The 22,419-nt window shown below is 54.1% G+C and overlaps 1 protein-coding gene across 3 annotated transcripts; it reads right to left on the bottom strand.

Moving 5' to 3' along the window:
- Nucleotides 1-849: 849 nt before the first annotated feature.
- Ipo13 (importin 13) lies at nt 850-21,112 on the bottom strand. 3 transcript variants are annotated; one of them, XM_006997134.4, is made up of 20 exons: nt 20,193-21,112; nt 17,718-18,454; nt 11,784-11,924; nt 11,539-11,680; nt 11,270-11,436; nt 10,947-11,067; nt 10,713-10,860; nt 10,162-10,343; nt 10,062-10,088; nt 9,732-9,866; nt 9,427-9,570; nt 7,858-7,938; nt 7,205-7,342; nt 6,938-7,034; nt 4,191-4,243; nt 1,918-1,984; nt 1,775-1,833; nt 1,558-1,647; nt 1,102-1,283; nt 850-1,012 (listed from the first exon to the last, which is right to left on the bottom strand). In XM_006997134.4, the coding sequence occupies exons 1-20, from the start codon at nt 20,274-20,276 to the stop codon at nt 916-918; spliced, it is 2,892 nt and encodes a 963-aa protein (XP_006997196.1). In that variant the 5' UTR covers nt 20,277-21,112; the 3' UTR covers nt 850-915. The 3 variants fall into 3 exon arrangements, 2 of the variants coding, with proteins under 2 accessions (XP_006997196.1, XP_076420996.1); XR_013049298.1 differs by lacking the exon at nt 4,191-4,243 and having other exon boundaries at nt 20,193-21,086; XM_076564881.1 differs by lacking the exon at nt 850-1,012 and having other exon boundaries at nt 1,108-1,203; nt 20,193-21,086.
- Nucleotides 21,113-22,419: the final 1,307 nt, after the last annotated feature.

Here is a 22,419-nt window from a genome sequence, read left to right on the forward strand (position 1 = left end):
CCAAATATACACAGAAATAAATGTAAATTAAAAATAAATGAAATCTGGAAATAAATCTCCACTCCATTTCTTCCCATACCCTACATGGTTCCTACATTGACCCTGAATACAAGGTCCATATTTTCTCATCAGAAATGCAACTTCCTCCATATAGCCATCCCTCACCCATTCTCCAGATTAGGGTAGCTATGAGTGGGGTCAGACTTTGGTTGGGGTAGAACCAGGGACCTAGTACTCAGCATTGCCGATTAAAGATGTGCATGAATCTAACAGGAGTGTGTGTGTGGGTTGCTGATGCTGGTGTAGCTTCTCACCCCAGGAGCAATGGCAGTATTTGGTTCCCGGTAAAGTGGCTTAGACAAGTGCTCACCCTGGGAGGTAGGTGTCACTACCCTGGGAGGTAGGTATCTAGGTATCCCCACCACTTTTTTTTTTTTTTTTTTTTCCGAGACAGGGTTTCTCTGTGTAGCTTTGTGCCTTTTCCTGGATCTCGCTCGGTAGACCAGGCTGGCCTCAAACTCACAGAGATCCGCCTGGCTCTGCCTCCCGAGTGCTGGGATTAAAGGCGTGCGCCACCACCGCCCGGCCCCTTTTTGTTTTTTGAGACAGGTCTCGTTTTTTATCTCTGGCTGTCCTGGAACTTGCTCTGTAGACCGGGCTGGTTTCAAACTTGCAGAGATCAGCCAGTCTCTGCCTCCCGAGTGCTGGGATTAAAGGGGTGCACTTTCACACTCAGCCCGTGCCCCCACTGTTGTTAACCAGGGCCTGGGTCCAAGCCTCCTCCGATTCTCCCATCAGGCCTGGGTCCAGGTAGGCGACGGGGAAGCAGAAAGGAAGCAGAGGCAGCGGTGAGGGTCCAGGTTTATTCTCTGGGAACAGGAGGGGTGAGAGTGGGTGGGTGGGGCTCAGGGTCCCTCAGTAGTCAGCTGTGTAGTCTGTGCCATGGAGTCCGCGGCACAGCAGTGTGAATTCCTTCACCATCTCCTTCACCCGTCTCTTGTTCACTCGCTCACTGGAGGAGGGGCGGGAGAGCACATTAGCACTGTCTACCGACACCATCGCCTCCAGACCCGAGCTCAGGCCCACACCAGCTCTGCTCACCGGAGGATCTGCTGGCTGAAAGTGTCCTTCTGCTCAGGGCTGAGACGGGCAGATGGGAAACCAGGCGGCTGTAGGGCCTCCTTGATCCACATGCTCAGGAGGCTAAAGCAGTGTTTGTTCAGGGCGAACAGGATGTCGGCGAAGCAGTCCATGAGGCTGCGGGAGGCCTGGCCTCCAATGGCCTGAGGAAGAGGGGTTCCCAGTACAGAGTCTTTCTCCTCTGTGGCAAGGAGGCCTAACCATATCAAAGGCTCTCAGGGACAGGCCTGTAGCCAAGCTGTGTGAGTGAGCGCTGTCTTTCGAGAGCCTCAGGGCAAGCCCAACAACGTTCAGACATTAACCGCAGGAGAGAATCTGAGAGCTTAGGAAACCAGAGACCCAGGCCCCCCGCACATAGCAGCTGCCTCAGCAGCGAGGGCCTCCCCACACAGCAGCCTACCACCCCCTCCAGCTCACCTCCAGCACTGCTATGAGCAGCATCCGGCCATCCTCCTGTACCACTTTCCCCACAGATTCTACTTCCCCGCACCGAGGCAGTAGCTCAGTCTGCAGAAGACGAGAGGCCTGTGAACCCCAGTTCCCTCCCACCTCTCCCTGAGGACAAGAGCTGCACACCACACCTCCACCCCGAGTCCTGGGAGGGGCGGGGGTCAGGGGTCAGCATGGGACTCACAAAGAAGCCACAGGAGGCCTTGACAGTAGGTGCCTCAGGGAACTTGAGGGCTAGCACAGCTGTGGGAGAGGCGGAGGTAAATCAGATGGGGCCTAGTGATGCAGGGCGGCCCCAGGCCCTCCTACCCACTTGGCCCCACTTACCACATTGGAACACAGCTTTGACATCCAATCGCTCACACAGGAACAAATCTGGCTTCCGCTTCAAAGCCTGCAGGAGGTGGAGCTGGTAAGCCCAGCCCCAGCCAGCTCCAAGGACCATCCCCCCCACTCACCTGCCACCCGAGCTCCTAACTGCACGCATCACAGGTACAAGGTGCCACCCAGCCATCTCTGGGAACCCACATCACCCCAGAGTTCAGGCAAGTGAGACGCTGTCCCAGGGATGCTGAATATACACGTGGGTATACCCGAACGCACAGGTTTGGGAGAGGCTGTGGGTGGGGACCATTAATGCAGAGTATTTAGGCCCCAAATGACCCCCTAAGCAAACAGCTGCCCCGCTCCCCTCCCGAAGGCTCCGGGTAGCCAGGAGTGACTGTGTTTTCAATCACAGGGAGTGGAGGCCCCTTGGGTCTGTGAGCAGGGTGGTGAGAAGAGAGAGCGGTTGGACACGAAGCCCCAGCCCAGCACCTCCCACACACACAGAATTCCTTTTGTTCTCCCAGCTCCTCCTCAAGAAGAGGAGGAACAGAATATCTGGATCCCTCGTCCCTTCTTTCCTCCAGGATACTCTGCCCAGGGCCTGCTCAGCCATCCCCACCCTAGGAGCCAGTGCTGCCATGGAGGTAGCAGATGGAGGGATGGGGCAGATGGCCTGCCCCAAGTGCTACCAGACATGGTTGGCACATCCATGAATCACAGAAGACGTTCGGCACAGCTCCAGCGGTCCTTAAATCTGCTGTTCTCCAGTGATGCCCCCAGTGCACACCACACAGACCCTCCAACCCCTCGTGTACCTTGTATCCCCATGTTTATTCAAGTGCAAACACCCCTCATGCACCCCAACTTGAAATGCCCTACTCCCACACCTCTATCACATCCTCACATACACTATTCTTCACTTACATCATACTCTCATTACAGTCGCACACCCAACGCCCACACAGCCCAAACCATCCACACACTCAGAGCCCTCTCCCGGTACAGCATCCCAGCATACCCACAAATACACTCAAACAGCCTCCTTGCCAAAGATACCCCTTCACAGATACCCACACACACCCGTCCAGGGTCAGAATACCCTTATTCTTCATCCCTTTCCTGCATCTCCCCACCAGACTGTCGGCTCCAGGAGAGCAAGAACCACAGTTACTGTGTGTGCTCATCGTCTCCCGGTCACAGCAGCACTACAGACTCGGTGAATACGGGAGAGGAAGCAGACACCCTGTGTACTCCAGCTCACAGAACCCTTCCAACCCACAGGGACCCTCTAACAGAACCTATCACACTAGCCTCCACCACCCACAGCCTGACATACATCTGCCCGGTCATATTCATTCAATGTAGGCATGCCAACGACTCACAACACATTCTTATTTCCATTAAAAAGCCACCTCTCCAGTCCAAACACACACACACACACATACACACACACACACACACACACACACACACACACACACACACACACACACGTCCATGTTCAGTGTCCATGTCTACCATATCACACATCCATGTCCATACAATATAGAGGCCGCCTTCCTCACACGTCACATCGGTTTCACATCTATATCAATGTCCAGCACAATGTACATCCTACTTGCAACACGTGACTTCTGTGTCCTTCCTAATCCAAACTCCAAACATACAGAATAAGGTGAACAAACACAGTTCCGCACACCCCAGACACAAACACATTCTGCTGAGGGCTCACAGTGGAGTCTGCACCCCACGGCCCAGCAGCCCCCCCCCCCCAACCTCTCCTCCGGATGGACTCTGCATATCACAGTGCACATTCACTGTAAGCTCTGCTCCTCGGACCTGCTCCCAGCCTACCTCCTAGGAGCACTGGGAACACTGAGGCGGGAGCACTAAGGCAGGCAGTCCCCGGCGGGAGCACGGGGACAGTGAAGCCCAGGCCCTTCGACTGCAGCCCTACCCTTGACGGTTCTGGGTAAGCCAGCCACACAGGAACTGTTGGGGACAGTCCCCACCCCACCCCTCCCAGCCCCTCCCTCCCTTCAGGAGCAGCCTCTCTCTGGTCTTGGTAGGTGACTGAGCTAGTGGAGGCAAAGGGGCACTAAGGGGGGTGCTGGGTTGTCAACTTCCACGGAAACAGATGAAGAAACTCTATTCAACTGAACAGAAAAAAAAATTTGTCAACAGAAAGCTAAAAATAGGCTTAAATTGAATTTCAACATAAGAGAAAGAGAAAGAGAGAGAACAGAACGTGAATGAATAAAACTAAAACACACCTGTGCCAGGAGTTGCATAAATGAATCAACAATATCAGGATGATCCCTGGGCCCTAAAATATAATAAAGATGGAACTTAAGAAAAAATTATACAAACAGCAACTCAACCTCATATAGTTTATGTGGGACTGAGAGTCTGCAGGAGACAGCGTGGGGCACATGAGCAGCAGGAAGCAAGATAAAGAAACAAAACGTACAAAAACCATGAACTGGGAGAAGGCCAACAGAAAGAGACGGTAAAGTGAAGGACGGGCCTGCCCAGCTCCCCGGGGCCTTCCACTGACTCCCCAGTCCACCTCAGGCCAGTCCCCCAGCCATCTCTTGGTGCTCCAACAGTTCCAGATTCCACAGAGCCGAGGACGCTTGTGGCTCCGACGGTCGGGGAGCCCTGCGCTACCTCTCGGCATACACTTCCTCATCACAGCCATCTAAGAGGAGGGTTGGTCCGTGGCACCTCCTTTTGAGGCTTGGCCCTGGGAAGTCCACGGCGTGAGGGCGTGAGTAAGTCTGATTACCTTAGAGCTCCCGGTCTGGCCAAGGGAAGGATTTTGCTCAGTTTGCTCAAACTAAAGAACTCTTCTTTGGGTAGGACAGGGCCCTGGGTGCTATGAGGCTGGCCAGATGGGTCACTGGTAGGGCCAGGAGAATAAACTGCATTCCAAGGCCATGATTTTGCTCGACATGGGGCACAGACTTAGGAACAACCCATCTCGGGGCTGAGGATAGCTCCCAATGTCTGGACACACCAAGAAAAGGGGGGCCCAGGCATTGTGTCACCCCATGACCCCCGGGAAGGCAGAGCCTGAGGAAGCCTGAACTGGGTCAACAAACCAGGTATATGGACCATCCTGCCCCACAAGACAACCAACAACCCTGACAACTAGTGATGCTGGCCATCCCTGCCACCTCAGCTTTGGTAGGCATGCGCCTGCAGCTCCTGCCTGGGCTTCCCCACTCTCAGGAGGATGCAGTACAAAGGCACCTGCCGGAGACCAGTGAGTAGCTGTGTGATCTTGTGTAAGCCGCAGATGTTGTTCCCCACCTGTAACACATAACCTCTCCCTCGCTTCCTTCTGCAGGCTACGAGGAGCCACTACCTAAGGCTGGTCCTCTCATCTCTGAAATCTGCGCTGCTCAGGTCCTGGAAAGGTCCAGTGTACCATATGCCTGGGCCCCAATGTAGAAGAGTGGGTTCAGTGTGCGGTTCCCTTCCTGCTTGGGCCAGATAGTGTGGAAGAGAGGTTCTGGGGCAAGGAACCTGCCTACATTCAACAGTGTCTGAGACCGGACACAGGCAATGAATGTAGCAGAGGAGAAGCAATCCTGCCCCCAGGGGGTCCAGTCTATGAAGAGAGACAGACAGTTGGAGGATATTCATTCTGTGGCCTGTGCTTCATTGGCAATGGAAGTATGGTGCAGTTTGAGCCCAGAGCTACAAGTCCCCAGTTCTGCCTCAGAGTCGCTTGTCTGTGGAGTAATGCCTGACTCCTCACAAAGGCCTGAGAGAGTGGGGGCTCACCCAGTCATGGGCACAGCACCGTTCAACTGGAGGAGCAAGGCATGGGCGTGTGGCCGGACTGCTCCCTGCTTGAGAAAACACTAGGGACACACCAGAGCTTGGCCATACGGGAATGTGACAATAACCTGAGGGCAGTGGGTAGCATGTGAAGGGTTGTAGGCCAGGGAGGAAATGTGATCATGTTACTATTTTGGGAAGCAGTATGACCGCTGTATGTTGGAGAGATTGGAGACGGGGCAGGTGTGCACATCGGGGTTTATGGCATTAATTCAGGTGAGGCTGAGCCTAAACTGAGGAAGGGCTCATGAAAGGTGAGGAGGAGTGGACCCACTGAGGGATGAACAGACCCAAGATCAATGGGACTCATCCAGAAAAGGGGTATAAGTAGTGGAAGACGTGGAACTGAGGACAGTCACACCACATTCTTCCCACTCTGGATCTGCTCCATGGCCCACAGAGGACCAGACCTTAACAATATGAAATGGGAGCACTCTGGGCTCCAGCTGAGACCTCTAGTTGGCCTCAAAGCTCAAATCCAGGGTAGGCTTATAGGGCTGAGGCATAGTATTGCTTCTATTCCAGGTTAGAGCCTGGGTTAGCAGGAAACCTAAAGGCCAGTTTCCAACTCTCTCAGGCAGAGAAGGCCACAGAAGGAGGGGCTGGGACCATCCCCAAAGGGACTTTGGGCTCAGAAAGGGCTAAACTTTGACATGGGAAAAAGAATCAGCACTCCTGAGTACTTCATATACAAAAGCCCAAGCCAGGACCCAGGAACTCGAATGCCTGAAATGATATGGAAACAAGGCTCAGCGAAGGTAAGGGACTTGCCCAAGGTCACACAACTAGTTTGGAGGTGATGAGCTTAGATTCTAGGTCTACCTGGTATCAATGCCTATGCTTCTCTGACTTCTCATTATATCCCACAGGCAATGAGCCAGACTAGTGTCCCAAGTCCCTCAGAGGCCGAGCCCAGCTTTCCCCGGTATCCAGACTGGCCTGGAGTGCAGGCGGGCTGTAAAAGACACCATTCACCATTATTCACTTCCAACCTACAGAATCAACTTCTTATAGGTAGCAACTGTGCTGTGTTTCATCTCCCACGTTTCCCATCCAGTCCCACGTGCGACCAGGGGATTGAGAACAGAGTGGGTAGCTTTGGCTCCCCGGTGGAGGAAGCAGAGGCAGTGGCAGGGCGGCGGCGGCAGCAGAGACCCTGACTGGCACTTACCTTGCTGGAAGAGAGTGAGTGTGACGGAAGTGACCAGCAGGAAGAGGGCCTCGATTGGGGGAAAGTGGGCAGGCTCATGAGCAAAGATGTGGACCAGCTATAACAGAGCAGGGAACGCTGGTCAGCTGGGGTCCCTGTGACACAGGTGGGGACCCCAGCCATGGCAGCCATCTGACGGCCCCCCCCCCCCCCCCGCCCCACCCCCAGGGTCAGATCTCTAACTAGGGTGACCTCCAGAGCACTGACTGCCCACCCCAGAAGGCCTACCTGCCGAGTGAGGTCAAGAGCAGAGGCCTGGGGGATGGTACTGTACATCCGACCCAGCATCTCACAGAGCTGTGGCACCATGGGGGCAAAGTCATCCAGCAATGTCTTAACAGACTTCTCAAAGATGGCACACACCGCCTGAGGAAAAAAGCGGAGAGACCCGTCAGCAGGTCAAGGGATGAGGCCCAAGAAAGGACTCTTACCCAGAAGTCCAGCCAAAGCCTGCAAACCGAGCGAGGTAAAGAATCTACTCCTCAGCCTGAAAAGCGGGGACAGAAGGCTCTCCCGAGAGGAGAGCAGGCTCAGACGCTGTCACTGAACTCCCGTTACCCACGCACGCCGTCACCATTCCCTCTCAAGGGGCAGGAAGGGCCACGGAAACCTCAGCTCCAGAGGATGCAAGGCCAGGTCTCTGGGGCTATGGCAGACACCAGCTACTTGGCCCTGCGGCCACTATGGTTCCACCCAGCACCTCTGCGGTACGGGGGTGGTGGCAGGGATGGGGGTGCCTTCCTAAACGACATCCGCTCTTGTGGCCCCACAGTGTCACGGCCTCCCTCCTTGTCCGCTACGAGCAGCAGCGAGGGATCAAATCCTTTACTCTGGCTCTTTGGGCCAAAGTCGGCCCAGCAGCGGGGCGGGTCAGGGCTCACCTCGACCACCTGGGCATCGTTCAGCCACTTGCTCAGCACCTTCTGGATGAGCTGGAAGACCTGCTGCAGTACCACCACCACCTAGAGACACGCACGGGGAGGGGGGTGTGAGGCGGCTCCTCTGCCCCCCCCCCCAGGACCTGGCCGGAGGCAAAGGGCTCAGCCCATCACCCTCCACTGCACACTGAGAGTGTGGTACACAGGACCCGTGGGGCAGGAAATGGTGAGCTTAACCCCCCAGCAATGAGGGAATGTTCTGGACCGTAGGTCATCTTAGAGGAAGACTCAGAGCTGCACAGCAGAGGTGTCCTAAGCTCTGGGTAAGACTGAGGTAGCTTTGCAAACCCGACAAGACAAAGCAGAACTCACTCTCTGCTCACCTCTGCTCAGAAAAAACGAAAACAACGGGCCAGCCCTGAGGAGGAAGGGATGCTGTCTCACCCAAGCAGGCGTGGGGCGGGGAGCCCCAAGGGATGCGTAGATATGGGCAGCTTATGGCAGAGCAGAGAGCAGGCTGAGGTCCTGGGAGATAGGGAAGGCAGGAAGATGACTGCCACAGAAGAAAAGGGGGGCTCTGCGGGATGATGGGGGCCCAGGCTTGGCCTACGGCCCAAATGGTAACTGAAGCCGAGGCGTGGAGCCGAGCAGAGGCCATGGTATCCCTGCCTTCTTTTTTCCCAGACGGTCTGGGGCATGCAGGATCAATGACCAAAGCAGTCCCCGGTATGTGTCTAGAACTTTCCAGGCTGCCAACCTCTCTCACTCAAGCCCCTCTGCTCCAGTGGCCCTGCAATGGGCAGGCGCAGATCCTAGTGGCCCACAGCTCTGAGAGGGAGGCTGAGGCTTGTCCCAGACCAGACAGCTTGTAAGAGGTCACCTCAAGGGCTGGGGATGTAGCTTGGTGGCGAAGTGCTTGCCTAGCATGTCCAGAGCCCTATGTTCAATCTCTGGCACCACAAAAACAAAACCATCCGATTACAAGTGTCTTTGATGCCAGCACTCGGGAGGCAGAGGCAGGAGGATCTCTGACTCAAGGCTGGTCTTTTTTACATAGCAAGTTCCAGGCCACCCGGGCTATTTAGCAAGACCCTGCCTCAAAAGAAAAACAAAAACAAAAAGCAGAGAGGTCATCCCAAAGCCACGTCCATGTGATCCCAGTGCTCAGCACTCTGTCCTGCAAGTCTGTTTCCGTGCGTCTCCTCTAATGGGGGGCAGCTTGAGCGTCTGCAGGGACAGTGAGGGCCCAAGCAGGAGGGCCCTAAAGAGACGGGGTTCAGCATGAGCTCACAGGACAGCTCAATGGGACCAAAGGATAATGTCAGTGTCCCTTACAGGTGGGGGCAAATAAACCTCAATGACATCATCCCAACTGGGCTGAGGACAAGGAAAACATCTTCTACAGGATGAGGGATTTGATGACATGGCCACACACAGAGTGGAGGGTCAAAGGACCAAATGCATGACCTCTGTGGGGTCAGGAAGCAGCGTCAACGTCCTCTCCAGGGTTGGAGAGTGACATCCATTCCCACGCGGAAAGGAGGAATGAGTGGCAAAGACAATGTCACCTACTGGGTTGGGTCCCTGTGGCACTGGCAACTTCCGGAGCTCGGGGCCTTCGTGATCATCCTCATGATGACTGACATCCAGCGTGGTGAAGAGGTTGGAAAGAAGCCCCAGGATGTGGACAATGGCCAGCTTGTTGGAGGGATTAGGCTATGGGAAGAATCAAATCTAGCTCCAGACCTCTGAGCCCCAGCCTAGAGGCCAGATCACTCAAAAGCGGACCCGAGTGCCAATTCCAACATCCCCACCACTACGCCCACAGAGAAGGCCCTGAATGCCAGTCCTGCCCCAGGTCCCCGGAGCTCACTCACTATCTCTTCTGCCAGCTTCTCCAGTTGTTGGATGTAGGGGGAGATGAGTGAGTGCAGGTTCTTAAGGATCTCCTCCACCTGCAGGGCTGACAGCAGGAAGCCCAGGGCCTGCATTAGCCACATGCACTGGCTTGTCTGTGGGGCAGAAAACAGGGATGGTCCATCCTGACCACATCTGCTGTGAGCGGAAAGGAGAAGGAGCCTCTTGGGGAGGAGTATAAGAACAAAGAATAAGAGATCAGTAGGGAGGAGAAGGTAAAAGGCGGGATTTCGGGGTAAGCAATTCCCCACCAAAAGTCCAAGGAGACCTCTAGAAAGCTGGAACCGTACCTTGTGGACCTGCTTCATCAGCACATCCTGGGGGTAGAGAATAACACATCAGCATGGAGCGGGCACTCTGAGGCCCAGCACCACCTGGAGCACCACATACCTGGGAGACAGCTACAATGTTGGCAGCATAGGGGGGCAGGTCATATTTGCACTCCCGGCAGATCTTTTTGAGGGTAGACACGGAAGAGACAGACAGCTCAGGATTGCCGAGGGCATGCAGCACAAGAGGCAGCACACTGTTGATCATGACGGGGTGGTCAGCCAACCATTCAGACAGAGCTCCTGGAGGGAGAGGCAAAGAGAAGGCTCTCTGAGGCAGGCAAAGCTTTAGGAACGGTAAAGTCGCAGCCTCGGTACATCCAGAGTGCGCAGAGGACCGTGCGGCCATAAAGGCACTGGTGCTCAGACATGAGCCTCATGGCTGAAGGGTAGAAAGGGGTTACTCTACAGAGGCCCAGCACTGCTGCTTCTGACCGACAGCAAGCGAGCAGCACTGAGATGCAGCTCAGGGGACCGCGGAAAAGACTTGCCAGGACAGGGAGTTGGCTGCAATGTTGACTGCACTGGGGGGAGATGTATCTCTCTCAGTCATGCTTAGGGATGGGTGCTGGAGCTCTAAGAATGTGGCCATGGATGGATGCCAGGTCTCACCAATGGTGAACATGACAGTATCTGCCAGCTGCACGTTGCTGATGCTGATCCGTGGGATGAGGCCAATGAGCCCGGGCACCACATCAGAATAGTTGACATCGATGGTCTCCGCGATGGATTGGAAGCCATAGAGCAGGGCCTCTGTGTGCTGGGGAAAGAGGGTGCCGCTGGCTTGACTTAGGAGGAGGGTGTCACAAGTTAGGGAGGGCAGAAGGAATCCGGTGTGGGAGGTACCTGCCAGGAGTAGGGCTCCTCTGAGCTGGTGAGCAGACGGCCCAGCTTGTCATAGAGGTTGCTAAGCAGCTCAGCCCCCAGCATCTCATAGACATACATGAGCGTGTCTGAGATGTCCACCCTGAAAAGCAGATGAAGGCCTTCTATAGTGCTTGGGTCTTTAACATAAGCCAGGAACCTACCCATGGACCCTCATCACACTGCAAAATTGCCTAAAGGCTAGAGAAAGGAGCCCCCAGGAGGCAGTAAGCCTGGCTGATTGCCTCTTCCCTTACTTCATTACTTAGGACTGTTCAGAGTGAGGTTTGGCCTGCTACCATCACCTGTAAATCCGGAACTGCTCCTTCTCATCCGAGGACCAGAATCCGTATTCCTCATCAGAAGGGAACTGGGCCTTATGCAGAAGCACATCCACCAGCTGGAAGTAGACTGGCCGGTACACCTGCTGGTACACGGCCTGCTTCTCCGCCTCAAAGGACAGAATGTCATCCTGAGAGAGCCAGGCAAGACAGTTAGCTACCTCCCCGGCAACCACAGAAGCATGATCCACTTTCATGAAGGCCCAGTCCGACCGATGGTCACCCAGACATACCTGCAGCGTGTACCAGAAGGTCAGAGTGAGGGAGCTGGTGGTCTCATTGACAGGGTAGTGGCCGGGGATGCCCGTGCAGAACATGATCATGTTGACGAGCGCCAGGAAGCTCTGCCAGTGTTCCACTTGATCTAGCAAGGCCCTGGGGCGGGGAAGAGTTAGCTCATCGTACCTCCGCAGGGAGGGTCCGTGACGTTAACCTTTAGTGGGCCCTGCCGTCCCCCCAGAGCTGCCCCACTCCCTACCGAGAGTGATTCTCGCCCAGGGCCACAGCAATGCGACAGATGCCGTGGGAGGTCTCCATGTCCCCATTCTGAACTGCTTGTCGCAATTGTTCCTGCAGTCCCAGAACCAGCGGAATGAGTTTCAGGAGTGTGTTCACATACCTAGAGGCATGAGGTAAGGGGATCCATCAGAGCTGTCTGTCCAACCCCAGCCCGCCAGCTTTGAGAGAAAGGCACAATTTCCCTGCCTTCCACCAAAGCCTTCCTAGCAAAGAGAGGCCAAGGCTGCTTTGATGCCTGCTCATGCTGAGAACATTGGGTCAGAGATCTTCGGGAGAGCTCTAGGCAGGAAGCACAAGAAAGTTCAAGCTACAGTACTTCCTCCAGCAGGCCTGGAAGCTGATGCTGGGATGGGTTAACGCTCGGAGGGAACTAGAATGAAGAGAAGGCATTTTTGCGTGAGAGTGACATGAATTTTGGAGGCCCAGAGGACAGATGGTTATGAGTTGAAGTGTACATCTCCTAACAAGATATGTTGAAGGACTGGGGAGATAGTTCATGTCATACAATCATGAAAACATGAATTTGATCCCTATAACCTATGCCAAAAAAGCTGGGTGTACTTGTGATGCCAGTTCTGGGGAGACCTCTGTCTCTACAGGAGGATGCTAGAGGCTTGCTGGCCTGCCAGTCTAGCCAGTTGGTAAGCTCCAGCCAGGGAGAGGTCCAGTGTCAAAACACAAGGTGCACGACACGGCTCCTTAGGAACACCGAGGCTGTTGTGAGCGTGCACAGACAATGATGGCATCCTATCCCCAGGACCTGAAAACGCGGCCCTACTTGGAAAAAGCATCGTTGCAGATAAAAAAACGTACTAGAAATGTGCTCCTAATCCAGTATGACTCGTGTCCTTACAAGACAGCCATGTGATGACAGAGATGTCATGGGACAACGCCAAGTAAAGGGAAAGGTAAGCAGGGGAGCTTGCAGCTGCAAGCCAAGGAATGCCAAGCTGCCAGCCAACCGCCAGGCAGGACGCGGCTGGGAAGAAATCTTCTACAGGTTTCAGAGGAAGCGGAGTCCTGCTGACACCTTGCTTTCAGACTTCCAGCCTCCACAACTGTCAGGGCGTTTCCGTCATTCAAAGCCATCCACTTGTGGTACTGTGTTATTGTGGCCCCAGAAAGGAACGTAGTCAGTGTCCGGAGACACTGGACAAGGGTGGTCATGTCAGGAACACCATTAAAGAAGACTTCGGAAGGTCACAGGGCATCAGTTCCCCTGGCTGCCCAAGTCCTGAGTCTGGGGGCAGCAGGATGGGGTGAACAAGATGAACTTAGAGCTGACAGGTGACGTGGACAGTACGTGATGACTGGCTGATTACAAAAGACAACTCTCCACGTAGGTACAGCGTGGAGTCACCGAGACACAGAGAGGAAACGGACACCTTAACAAGAGGTGACGTTTGAGACGAGATGTGCAAGCAGAAGTTGAGAGAGAACAGGACATAAAACTCCGAGAGGTCAGAGCAAGACACAGATCCGGGAGTCTCCGGCTGGCAACTGAAGATACAGGAGTCGGTAAGAGCGGACCAGGAGGAAAGCATGGAGCAAGAGAAATGGAATGTCCAGGCCAGAGTCCTGAAGCACAGGACAGGCAGGGAAAGCCAGGACACAAAGGGGACAGGACGACGGTAACAACCTCCACTCTGTGGGGATAGGACCAAGCAGAGGAACCATATCCCAAGAGAAGGTCAGATGCTCGGGACCCCTCAGATGTCAACCAGTGTCACGGCAGCAATTTGTGTTGGCAGGAAAGGGGACTGAAGGTCCCGGTTACCTGGAATTGCCCTAAGCAAGTTGCTAGGCAACATCATCTGGACCTCAGTGAGAAGATGAAAGGACATAAAGTGGCAGCCAGACCAGGAATGTTGACATCCTTCTCCACATCCCCCCATTCAAGAGTCTGCCAGCAAAAGCTATCCATCCCAGGATACCCCCAGTTCAGAGACAGCCCCAAGGGGTATCGCCTGGAGACAGCTGGGATAGCTTCAGTCTCAGGATCCTGACACAGGCTGCACCATCAGACAATGGGTACCTTCAGGCCAGGCTCTAGCACAAAGAGTCAGGGGCAGGGCCAAGGCTATGGCCCAGGAGCTCCCCAGCAGCTGAGATGGAGGCTATCTCCATAGCATCTCTGCTGTCTTCCGAAGTATCCTCTACCTGCCTGCATTCGTGCAGACAGAAGGTAGGTAGTGAAGGCTCTTAGCGTGTTTTATCTGAACCTCGAATAGGATAAATCAAGGACAACACAGCCCAGAAGGGCTCAGAGTACTGCTCAAGGTCAAAGAGCTACTTAGACCCAGATTGGACTGAGACCGACCGTCTTACACTGCTACAGGTCTGCTTCCCTTTCCTGCAAAGGATCTGTGCAGATCTGGGTGTGGCTCTCCAGTCCTTATGATGGGAACCCCAACATCCTATCCAGTTAACTTCCTCTACCCCCAGTCCCCTATCAGCAGTTATTCCAGTATTAAAAATAAATACATTCCAGTATTAAAAATGTATTTCAAAAGCTGGGCATAGTGATGCACAACTTTAATCCCAACATTCAGGAGGCAGAGGCAGGTGGGTCTCTGAGTTCAGGGCCAGCCTGATCTACAGAGTGAGATCCAGGACAGTGAGGGCTGTTACACAGAGAAAGCCTATCTCGAAAAACAAACAAACAAAATGTATTTCAGGGGGAAAAAAAAAATCAAAGGAGAGAGCCAGGAAGCAGGAGCAAGTGCAGAGGAACAGAAAAAAAGAGGACTCTGCGCTGGAGGGAAGGCTATTATCAGGACACCTAGGAATCAGTCACTGAAGGTGACTTTCTTAACCTAAATATGGCAAACAAGCCTGGACAGAGCAGATCCCCGTGCCAACCCCTGGCTTGCTGTAACCCACCCATAGGGAAACTGCCTGTGTAGATTTCCTGCCACACATGCTGGAGACCTCTGAGCAAACAGAACAAGCCTGTGGCCTTAGAGGTTTTTAGACTTGCTACGGGAAGGCTGAGAGGATGTCTTTAGGACCATGGTTAAGGGTGCATTCAAGAGGTCTGGCTCGAGATGGTCAGCTCCTGCAGCTGGAGCAGAGCTGTTGGGGATGTCTTGGCTGCCGCTCACACTGAGCTCAGCCCAGACCTACAATTAGAGCTCTGGGAGCAGAGATGAGAAAATGGGAAGAGTTGCTAAGCAACCAAGGGGCTGCAACCAATGGGCGCCCAGGAGGCTATGGGTTCCCTCACTGGCCCCTTGCTTGCTCATTCGTTCAGAAGAGAAGGGGCATCAATTACTTGCTAAAGCCCTTGAGACAGATGGGTGGGTGAACTTGGATGTGTCCAAGGATACCCCACATCACCCTGGTACTTGCCCTGACAATTCTCCGAAGCCACTACCTAAGCCCACCCAGCACTTGAGTCTCATGCTGCCACAAGAGCTCTGACGTGAGACTTGGTATCCACATTATGCTAGGGACCCAGAGATATCTTACTAACTGCCCCTGCAAAGGTAACAGCAAATATTAGCAAATACACAGGATATTATGGAGTCCATGGGGAGGGACCACACTAGACATCTCATGTTCTTTTATTTAACCTTCAAACCAAAAAAATGTTTTCAACCAACACTTTTTTTGTTATCTTTAGTAGTGGGATTGAACCTAGGGGCTTATGCATGTTCAGGAAGCACTCTACTACTGAGCCTTGCTATATCCACAGCCTTTAACGTTTTAAAGAACAGTGATTAACCACATTACCTACGTGTGTGCATGTGTACTTGTGTGGGAGCTCTAGCTCACCGCCTGTAACAGTTTCTACTTCTACCACCAATTCTAAAAGCGAACAGCTTTAATCAGCTTAACAGTAGCTTCCTGTTTCTCTCTTAAAAAATAAGGTTACCATTAAACTTAGTCACAAATGGTAGGACAAAAACATCACACAGAGTCCCTAATAAAGCACATGGCACGTGCACAGCATATATGTACTAATAGGTGCTCCTGATCTCCCACCCTGAGTAAAAGCCACAAAAGAGCTGCCATCACTCAAGGGATTGAAGGATTCTTTCCTGAATACCAAGGGCTGCCCTGTGCACACCATACTGTTCTAGCATTACAATGGCTCCTTATGTTTTGTATGATGGCCTCCATTTTTGCTTAGGAGTGGTTTACCCAAGGTCTCACATTTAGTAAAGGAACTCTGAAGTTCACACTCAGACATGACTACTGACAAGGCTCGTGCTGTTAGCCACTCCTCCATGCAGCCTTCAGTGGTGTTCCCCTCCATGTCTACCCAGGATTTCCAAAACCCTATCTCTGAATGTCAGGGTCGGGTTTTCAAGTCTTGTTCTTTCTGGCCCAACTTACACCCAAAAGAATCTCAATAGATCATTTTCTCCGTAGAAAATCTTTTAGTAACTTTATACCAGCCCCAGGAAGAAAAAAAAAATTCTCAAGCTTGGCTAACAAGGTCCTACATGATTTGAACCTGGTCCTCCTACAAGTCTGGCCTTTAAATCCTGCTATCTAATCACACCTAACGATTCACAAGCCACCACTAATTCCTTCCCATCTTTCATCTGTCTGGGGTCTTCTCCCCATATCCATCAACTGCACCTGACTAACTTTCCAAGTACAGCTTGGCTATCGTTTCCTCTGGGCAGGCTTTCACCCACCCCAGCCTGAGTTAAGAGCCGCCACTGGGTTCTTAGAGGCTCTGCTCGCTCCATTAACACTGACCGGTAGTTGATGGTATTTGTCGACTCATGTGCTCACCAGACTGTGAGCAGCTGACGTGAGTTAAAGCCTTCACCTGTGTGCTCCGAGTGCTCATGAGCACAGGGCCCAGCCCGGCCAGTCCCTGACGGCTGTGGGACAAACGCACACTGGCCTGCCTTCACCTCCTTTCTGGTCTCTGAAAGTGCTGCGGCACTGTCCACTCCAGGGCTTTGTACCTGTTGTGGTTCCAGAAGCTAAAAGCATGCCTTCTCCTCCCCAATCTCCTCTATCTCCGACCCCACGCCCATCCATCAGGCAACTCCCATTTTTTTAAGCCATTCAAAAACGGGTGGACACTCCATTTCCCAGGCACAATGAGATAAAGTAAAATGTCCTTGCAGTTGAGGACTTGGGGGGTGGGGGGGATGCACACTGATTTATAAAGGAATCTTCCATTGCAGGCTAGGAAGGAAAACCAGGAACATCACTAAGAGCTCTAAAAGAATACAGCAGAATACAACATCACTAAGAGCTCTAAAAGAATACAGGCTTGCTCTGAAGAACCCTTGGAACCTCCCTGTGGAAGTGAGATGAAATCTAAGTGGGAGCAGAGGTGATGTGCCTCCTGTTCAGGGGCTGGACGGAGCAGAAAGGAACAGTATAGAAGCATAGAAAGTCAGCAGAGTGGCACGAGATAAGCTGGTGTGTGCCCCACTGTGGAGGCATCTTTATGAGTTAGACTCAATTCTGAACTTTAAACACAGAGAAAGCCATGGTCAGAGAGCAAAGCTTAGATCCTCATTTCAGGAGGTCCCTCTGACTGTTGGGATGATGAAGGTACAAGAGAGAAGAAGCAGGAGATTGGTAAGAAAGCTCTGCTAAGATCTGGGAATGACAGCTGGGACTAGGGTGGCAGCAGAAACTGAAAATAATCCATCTGCAATATGGTCAGGGAGCAGAACAGCCAGGACTTAGCGACTGGCTGGGGGAAAGAGAGGAGGCAAATATTTTAATAGTCTACCAGATAATTAGTTGTTTAATGTCTGCCTCGCTTTCTCAAGCACGAGGACAGGGACTGTCTCTTTGGTATCCTTGTTTTTGTCTCCAGTATAAGATAAAGAGTGTGACAGAACAGTCCATTGATGTTCACTGGACGGACGCACGGGGCTGCCCCTCTCCGGGGAGCCGGAGACAAACTCACCTCTGGGCATCGGGCTGGGAGATGGCATTGACGATGGCCTCCACGCTGCTGTCGAAGAGCTCCGAGTCCCGCAGGGCGGCGAAGGCAGCCTGGATGAGCGCCTCGCAGTCCTGCAGGGGCACCTCCAGCTGCACCCAGCTGGAGAAGCACTTGAGCACCTTCTGACGCACGCAGCCGGGCGAGCTGGGCTGCTGCAGCAGTTGCTCCAGCAGTGGGAAGACGGCCCCACACTCCACAGCCAGGCTGGCCCGCACCAGACCTTTGCGGTACTGGGGCAAGCGGCTGGTCTGGAACTCCTCGGGCAGTACCGTGAGCAGCTCAAGCAGGGCCAGACAACGGCCCTGGCCATCCACCGGCGAGTCCTCAGCCTGGAAGAGCCGAACCATATCTGCCACAGCACACGGCCAGGCGTCGGGCATCATGCTGAGAGCCAGTGAGGCCAGTGCCACACAGAGCCGAGTCAGCACAATTTTGGAGCCGCTGGCAAAGCGGGTGATCTGGGTGAAGAGCTGTGCCTTCAGGCTTTCATACTGGTCGGTGGGGATGTCACTCCAGTAGCGCGAGATCTTGATGTGCAGGGCACTGGCCCCAAAGTACTGAATCTCAGGCACCTTGTCCGGCTGTAGGAGCTGCCAGCTGAAATGCCAGGCCTGCGGAGAGACCTGGGCCTGCATCAGCCACTTCTGAGCCAGGTTCTTGTTCTCAATATTGGGGTCGTAGTAGAGCTGGTGCAGCGCCTGCAGGACAGCACAGGACTGAGCAGGGGCGGGCTACCCTGGATGCTGCCAGAGCCCACAACAGAGGGTGTGACTTGCTTCTGCAAGATGCTGCCTCTCCCTGACTTGGGGGGAGAGGGGGTGAGCAGGAAGGGAGAGCTCAGGGCTCCGCTGACCTCTTGAGAGCCCGAATCTTGCCCACGCTCTATCATATCCTCTTCTTATAGTACCAATGGGTTCTGAGAGGGGTTCTCCACGGGAAAGCAGGAAAAGTGGGGGCTGGGCTCTCCCCATGGGGAGCTATGTGAGGGCAAGGCCTAGGAGGAAGGTATGGGTCCATAGGGATAAATGTAAGCTCGAGACAAGTACAGAACAGCCTGAGGGGGGCCTGGCCCTTTCAGATACAGCTGCTCCCATGGACTCCAACAAGCAAATTCCATTTGCTCCCCAGGATCATCCCGAGGTCACTCCGGAGGCTGGCACTAAAGCCAGTGTGGAATCTGAGAAGGACTGCTTCGGGCCAGGTAGCCCTGGAATAGAGATACACTGGAAGGGAGGGCGAGAACATCTTCACAGAGCACATGTAAGCCTCCAATCAGATGACGCAGAGAAGCCTTGGCCAGAAGCAGTCCAAGCAAGTGCCTACCCAGGAGCTGTCAGGAGCAAGAACCCCCAGGGCCCCAACTCCAGTGGGACTTCATGTAGCAAGAAAACAATGGCTCATCTCCCTGGTAGCATATGGAAGCATGTGCCGCCATGCCAACACTGCCCAGCCCCAAGGGCCAGGTTCCCTAAATGGACTCCATCCAATTAGGATTAACCGTTATCTATAACCCCTGAAAGCCAGTTCTGTCCCTTGTTCAGCCACCAGGGATGCAAAAGGGGACACAAAACAAACAGAAGGGACGCATGCTCCACATTTGTTGGGGCAAACGGGGCTCAAGAAGAACCAATGAGTTTCTACAAGTGCCCCTTGCTTTCCAGCTAGGTATCCTTAGCTCTCTCTCCATCTCTAGAGGTATGGGGGAGGGGACGCACGCCTGCATTCCAGGCTGCGGGGAGAAGCACAGAATCAAAAAAGATGGCCTGGGCAATGGAGAAGTCTGGGAGGAGGCCATGGCAGAAAGCCATGTGGGCAGGTAAGGAAGGAAGGGCCTGTTAAGTTGCCAGCAGAGCCAAGCCCCTTGGATCCAGCACAAAGCAAGAGAGCCAGACACACTCCTGCCTGCCCAGGACGGGCTTGACTTCCATCCAACAAGTAAAAGACCCTTCTCTGAAGATGAATGAAAACATAACCCGGATGGCTTTAGTTCCAAATATCTTTGTGAGCCTTTGACCGAACCAAGTGAGTCAGGTCCAGGATGGTTCAGCATCAGTGTGGTTTCTAAGGTGGAGGTGGGGGGGGGGGTGGCTGAGTGGCAGGTATTGTGAGTTCCTGGTTCCCTCCAGCACTGCTGCCTTTCTCCTGGAGCTGGACAGGAGCCAATCTGGCTATAGGTCTAAGCTCTCAGCACCCTGGAGGGCACAGCCCAAGACCCTCGAGTATCTGTCCGAAAGGGGACTGTGTCTACAGAAAGCCAAAAATAGCCCATTAGGCACTGCGACGCTGCTGTCCAAGCCTGCCGAGAGACAGTAAATACCAGGTGCTCCAGGGGCACCATCCCAGCGGGCACTGCGCCCAGGCCTGAGCGCTGGCATTAGTGTCAGTCCCCAGAACTTCTGCTCTGTCACTGGTGCGCCCACCCCGAGGCCCTCATACCTTCTCCACGTTCTCCACAGTGAAGTCCAAGGCTGGTGCTGCTCCAGCCCCTGCAGCCCCCAGCTGCTCCTCCCGCCGCTCCATCTCTGCTCCCTGCCTGGCAGGGAGGTGGACCCTGATCTGTCTCTTGCCCCAGCCCTTCGGCTGTCGGCCCCCTGCTAGACCCCGGCTTGAGTACCCAGGAAGCGGTGGGATGCGGGGATGCCCAGGGCGGGCATGGCTGCCGAGGCCTCCCCACCTCGTTCGGGTTGTGGGGGGCTTGCAGAGGTCAACAGATGTGCTCTTCGGAGGGAACCCACTGAGGCGGCTCCCAAAAGGGAGGCGTCAGTGAGGCGCTGCCAGGCAAGGGTCCTAATGGGAGGTCACGGTCTCTCCCTTGAATCAGAAGTCATAGGGGAGGGAGGCCTATGGGGGAAACCGAGGCCCTGGCCCGTGAGGGGTCACAGGGTCAACGGCCCGTACCCACAACACCCCAGTCTGGGTGAGCTCCTAGATGCTGTGAGGTCAAGGGGCTGGGAGATCACCCGGGAGTGAGCCCTTCGCGGGATACAGAGGCGTCCAAGGAAGCGCCGGGCTGCAGTTTCGCGAGTCTGGGGCAGAGTCGGTGGAGTTGAGGGGCTGAGCTAGGTCCCTCCGTTGGCCTGGCCCGCGATCTGTTCGCCTCCCGGCTCTGGCCCCGCTATGGTCGCTGCCTCCGCCCCAGTGACTGACAGACGGGCCGGCCCGGCCGGGACGGGGCGGGGACCTCTGTGAGATGCGGGCTGTCCTGAGCGCCTGACCCCAGTACCACTAACTCAGGCCTCCACCCACGCCTGTCCTGGCCCGGCACGGCCAAGCACATCCAGGCACGGCCCAGCGGAACTACGCGGAAACTCATTCCGGGTCTTTGGCCCTGTCCTCGTGCCAGCCCGCGCGCCCCCGAACAGGCGACAGAACGGCGCACCGCCAGGGGCCCCTGCCCAAAGCAAGGACCCGCCTCTATGCACCCTGGGAAATGTAGTTTTCGCTGGGCCGGAAGGCGGCGCCTGATGAGGGAGCTCGGAGCACGTGGGTTGGGGTTCTACGGAGCCCTAACCTATTCCCGGCTTACCACGGAGGACCGTCGTGCTCAGTCACATTGCCCAGGAATGCAACTCCTGCGGAGACGTGATTCTTGGGGCCTGTGGATGGAGTTGGAAGCCAGGGCTGGGGAATGGAGGGGAGAGGGTCAAGTTCTACCAGTGCTCACTGCAAGGACATGGGTCCGGTCCAGGAAACTGGCTGGGTTGGTGAACCATCAGCACCCGCCGGAGAAGAGATAGGGGTTACTTGGTTCCCCACAGTTAAAAAAAAAAGGCGCTGCGGATCAGCAACCAGGAAATCACATACCCTCTGTGTGTGTGTGTGTGTGCGCGCGCGCGCGCGGAGAGGGGAACTCATAAGGCTTTCGTTATTTTTTATTTTTATTTATTTGTCTGTCTGTCTGTTTCGAGACAGGGTTTCTCTGTGTAGCTTCGAAGCCTGTCCTGGAACTCGCGTTGTAGCCCAGGCTGCCAAGGCTTTCATTATATATCATATGAGTAAGAGGAGCTCACAGCTTAACCTTAGGTTCTTCTCTCTCTCTTCTCTGCTGTGGTGGGTTAGTTTGTTTTGAGATGGGAGTCTCTGGTGGCCGGCTTGGTGGCACAGGCCTTTAATCTCATTGCTCGGGTGGCAGACAGAGGCAGGTGGATCTTTTGAGTTCAAGGCCAGCCAGGTCTACACAGAGAAACTGTTTCAGAAGAGAGAAAAAAAAAAAAAAAAAAAAAAAAAGGAAGAGGGAGAGAGAGGGTCTCTGGCGACCCAGGCCAGCTTCAAATTGACTAGTAGTGGAAATGTCTTGGACCTGACCCTTCTACCTCCATCTGCAGAGGGCCCTGATTACGTGAGTGTGCCACCAAGCTGGGGGTACCAGGTGTTGTGGATCGAACCTAAACACCCTATCTACTGAATCACATCCTCAACCTTGTTTGTTTTTGAGACAGGATCTCACTATGTAGCCCAGGCTTGTGGTGAGTATTTTTATTCATTATTTCCATTTAGACCTGGTTGAAAAATTTACCTGTCTTTTCTAGCCATGAGGTCTTGTCTTCTTTTGGAGACAGGTAAGAAACTGAGAGATTTGTCCAGTGAAGCACAAACTGAAATAATTCATGGGTAGGGCCTGGCCCACAAGCCACAGCATGGCTGCTGTCTTTTCTTCCTGTTT

Source organism: Peromyscus maniculatus, chromosome 2, assembly GCF_049852395.1.
Source record: "Peromyscus maniculatus bairdii isolate BWxNUB_F1_BW_parent chromosome 2, HU_Pman_BW_mat_3.1, whole genome shotgun sequence".
Taxonomy (NCBI): domain Eukaryota; kingdom Metazoa; phylum Chordata; class Mammalia; order Rodentia; family Cricetidae; genus Peromyscus; species Peromyscus maniculatus.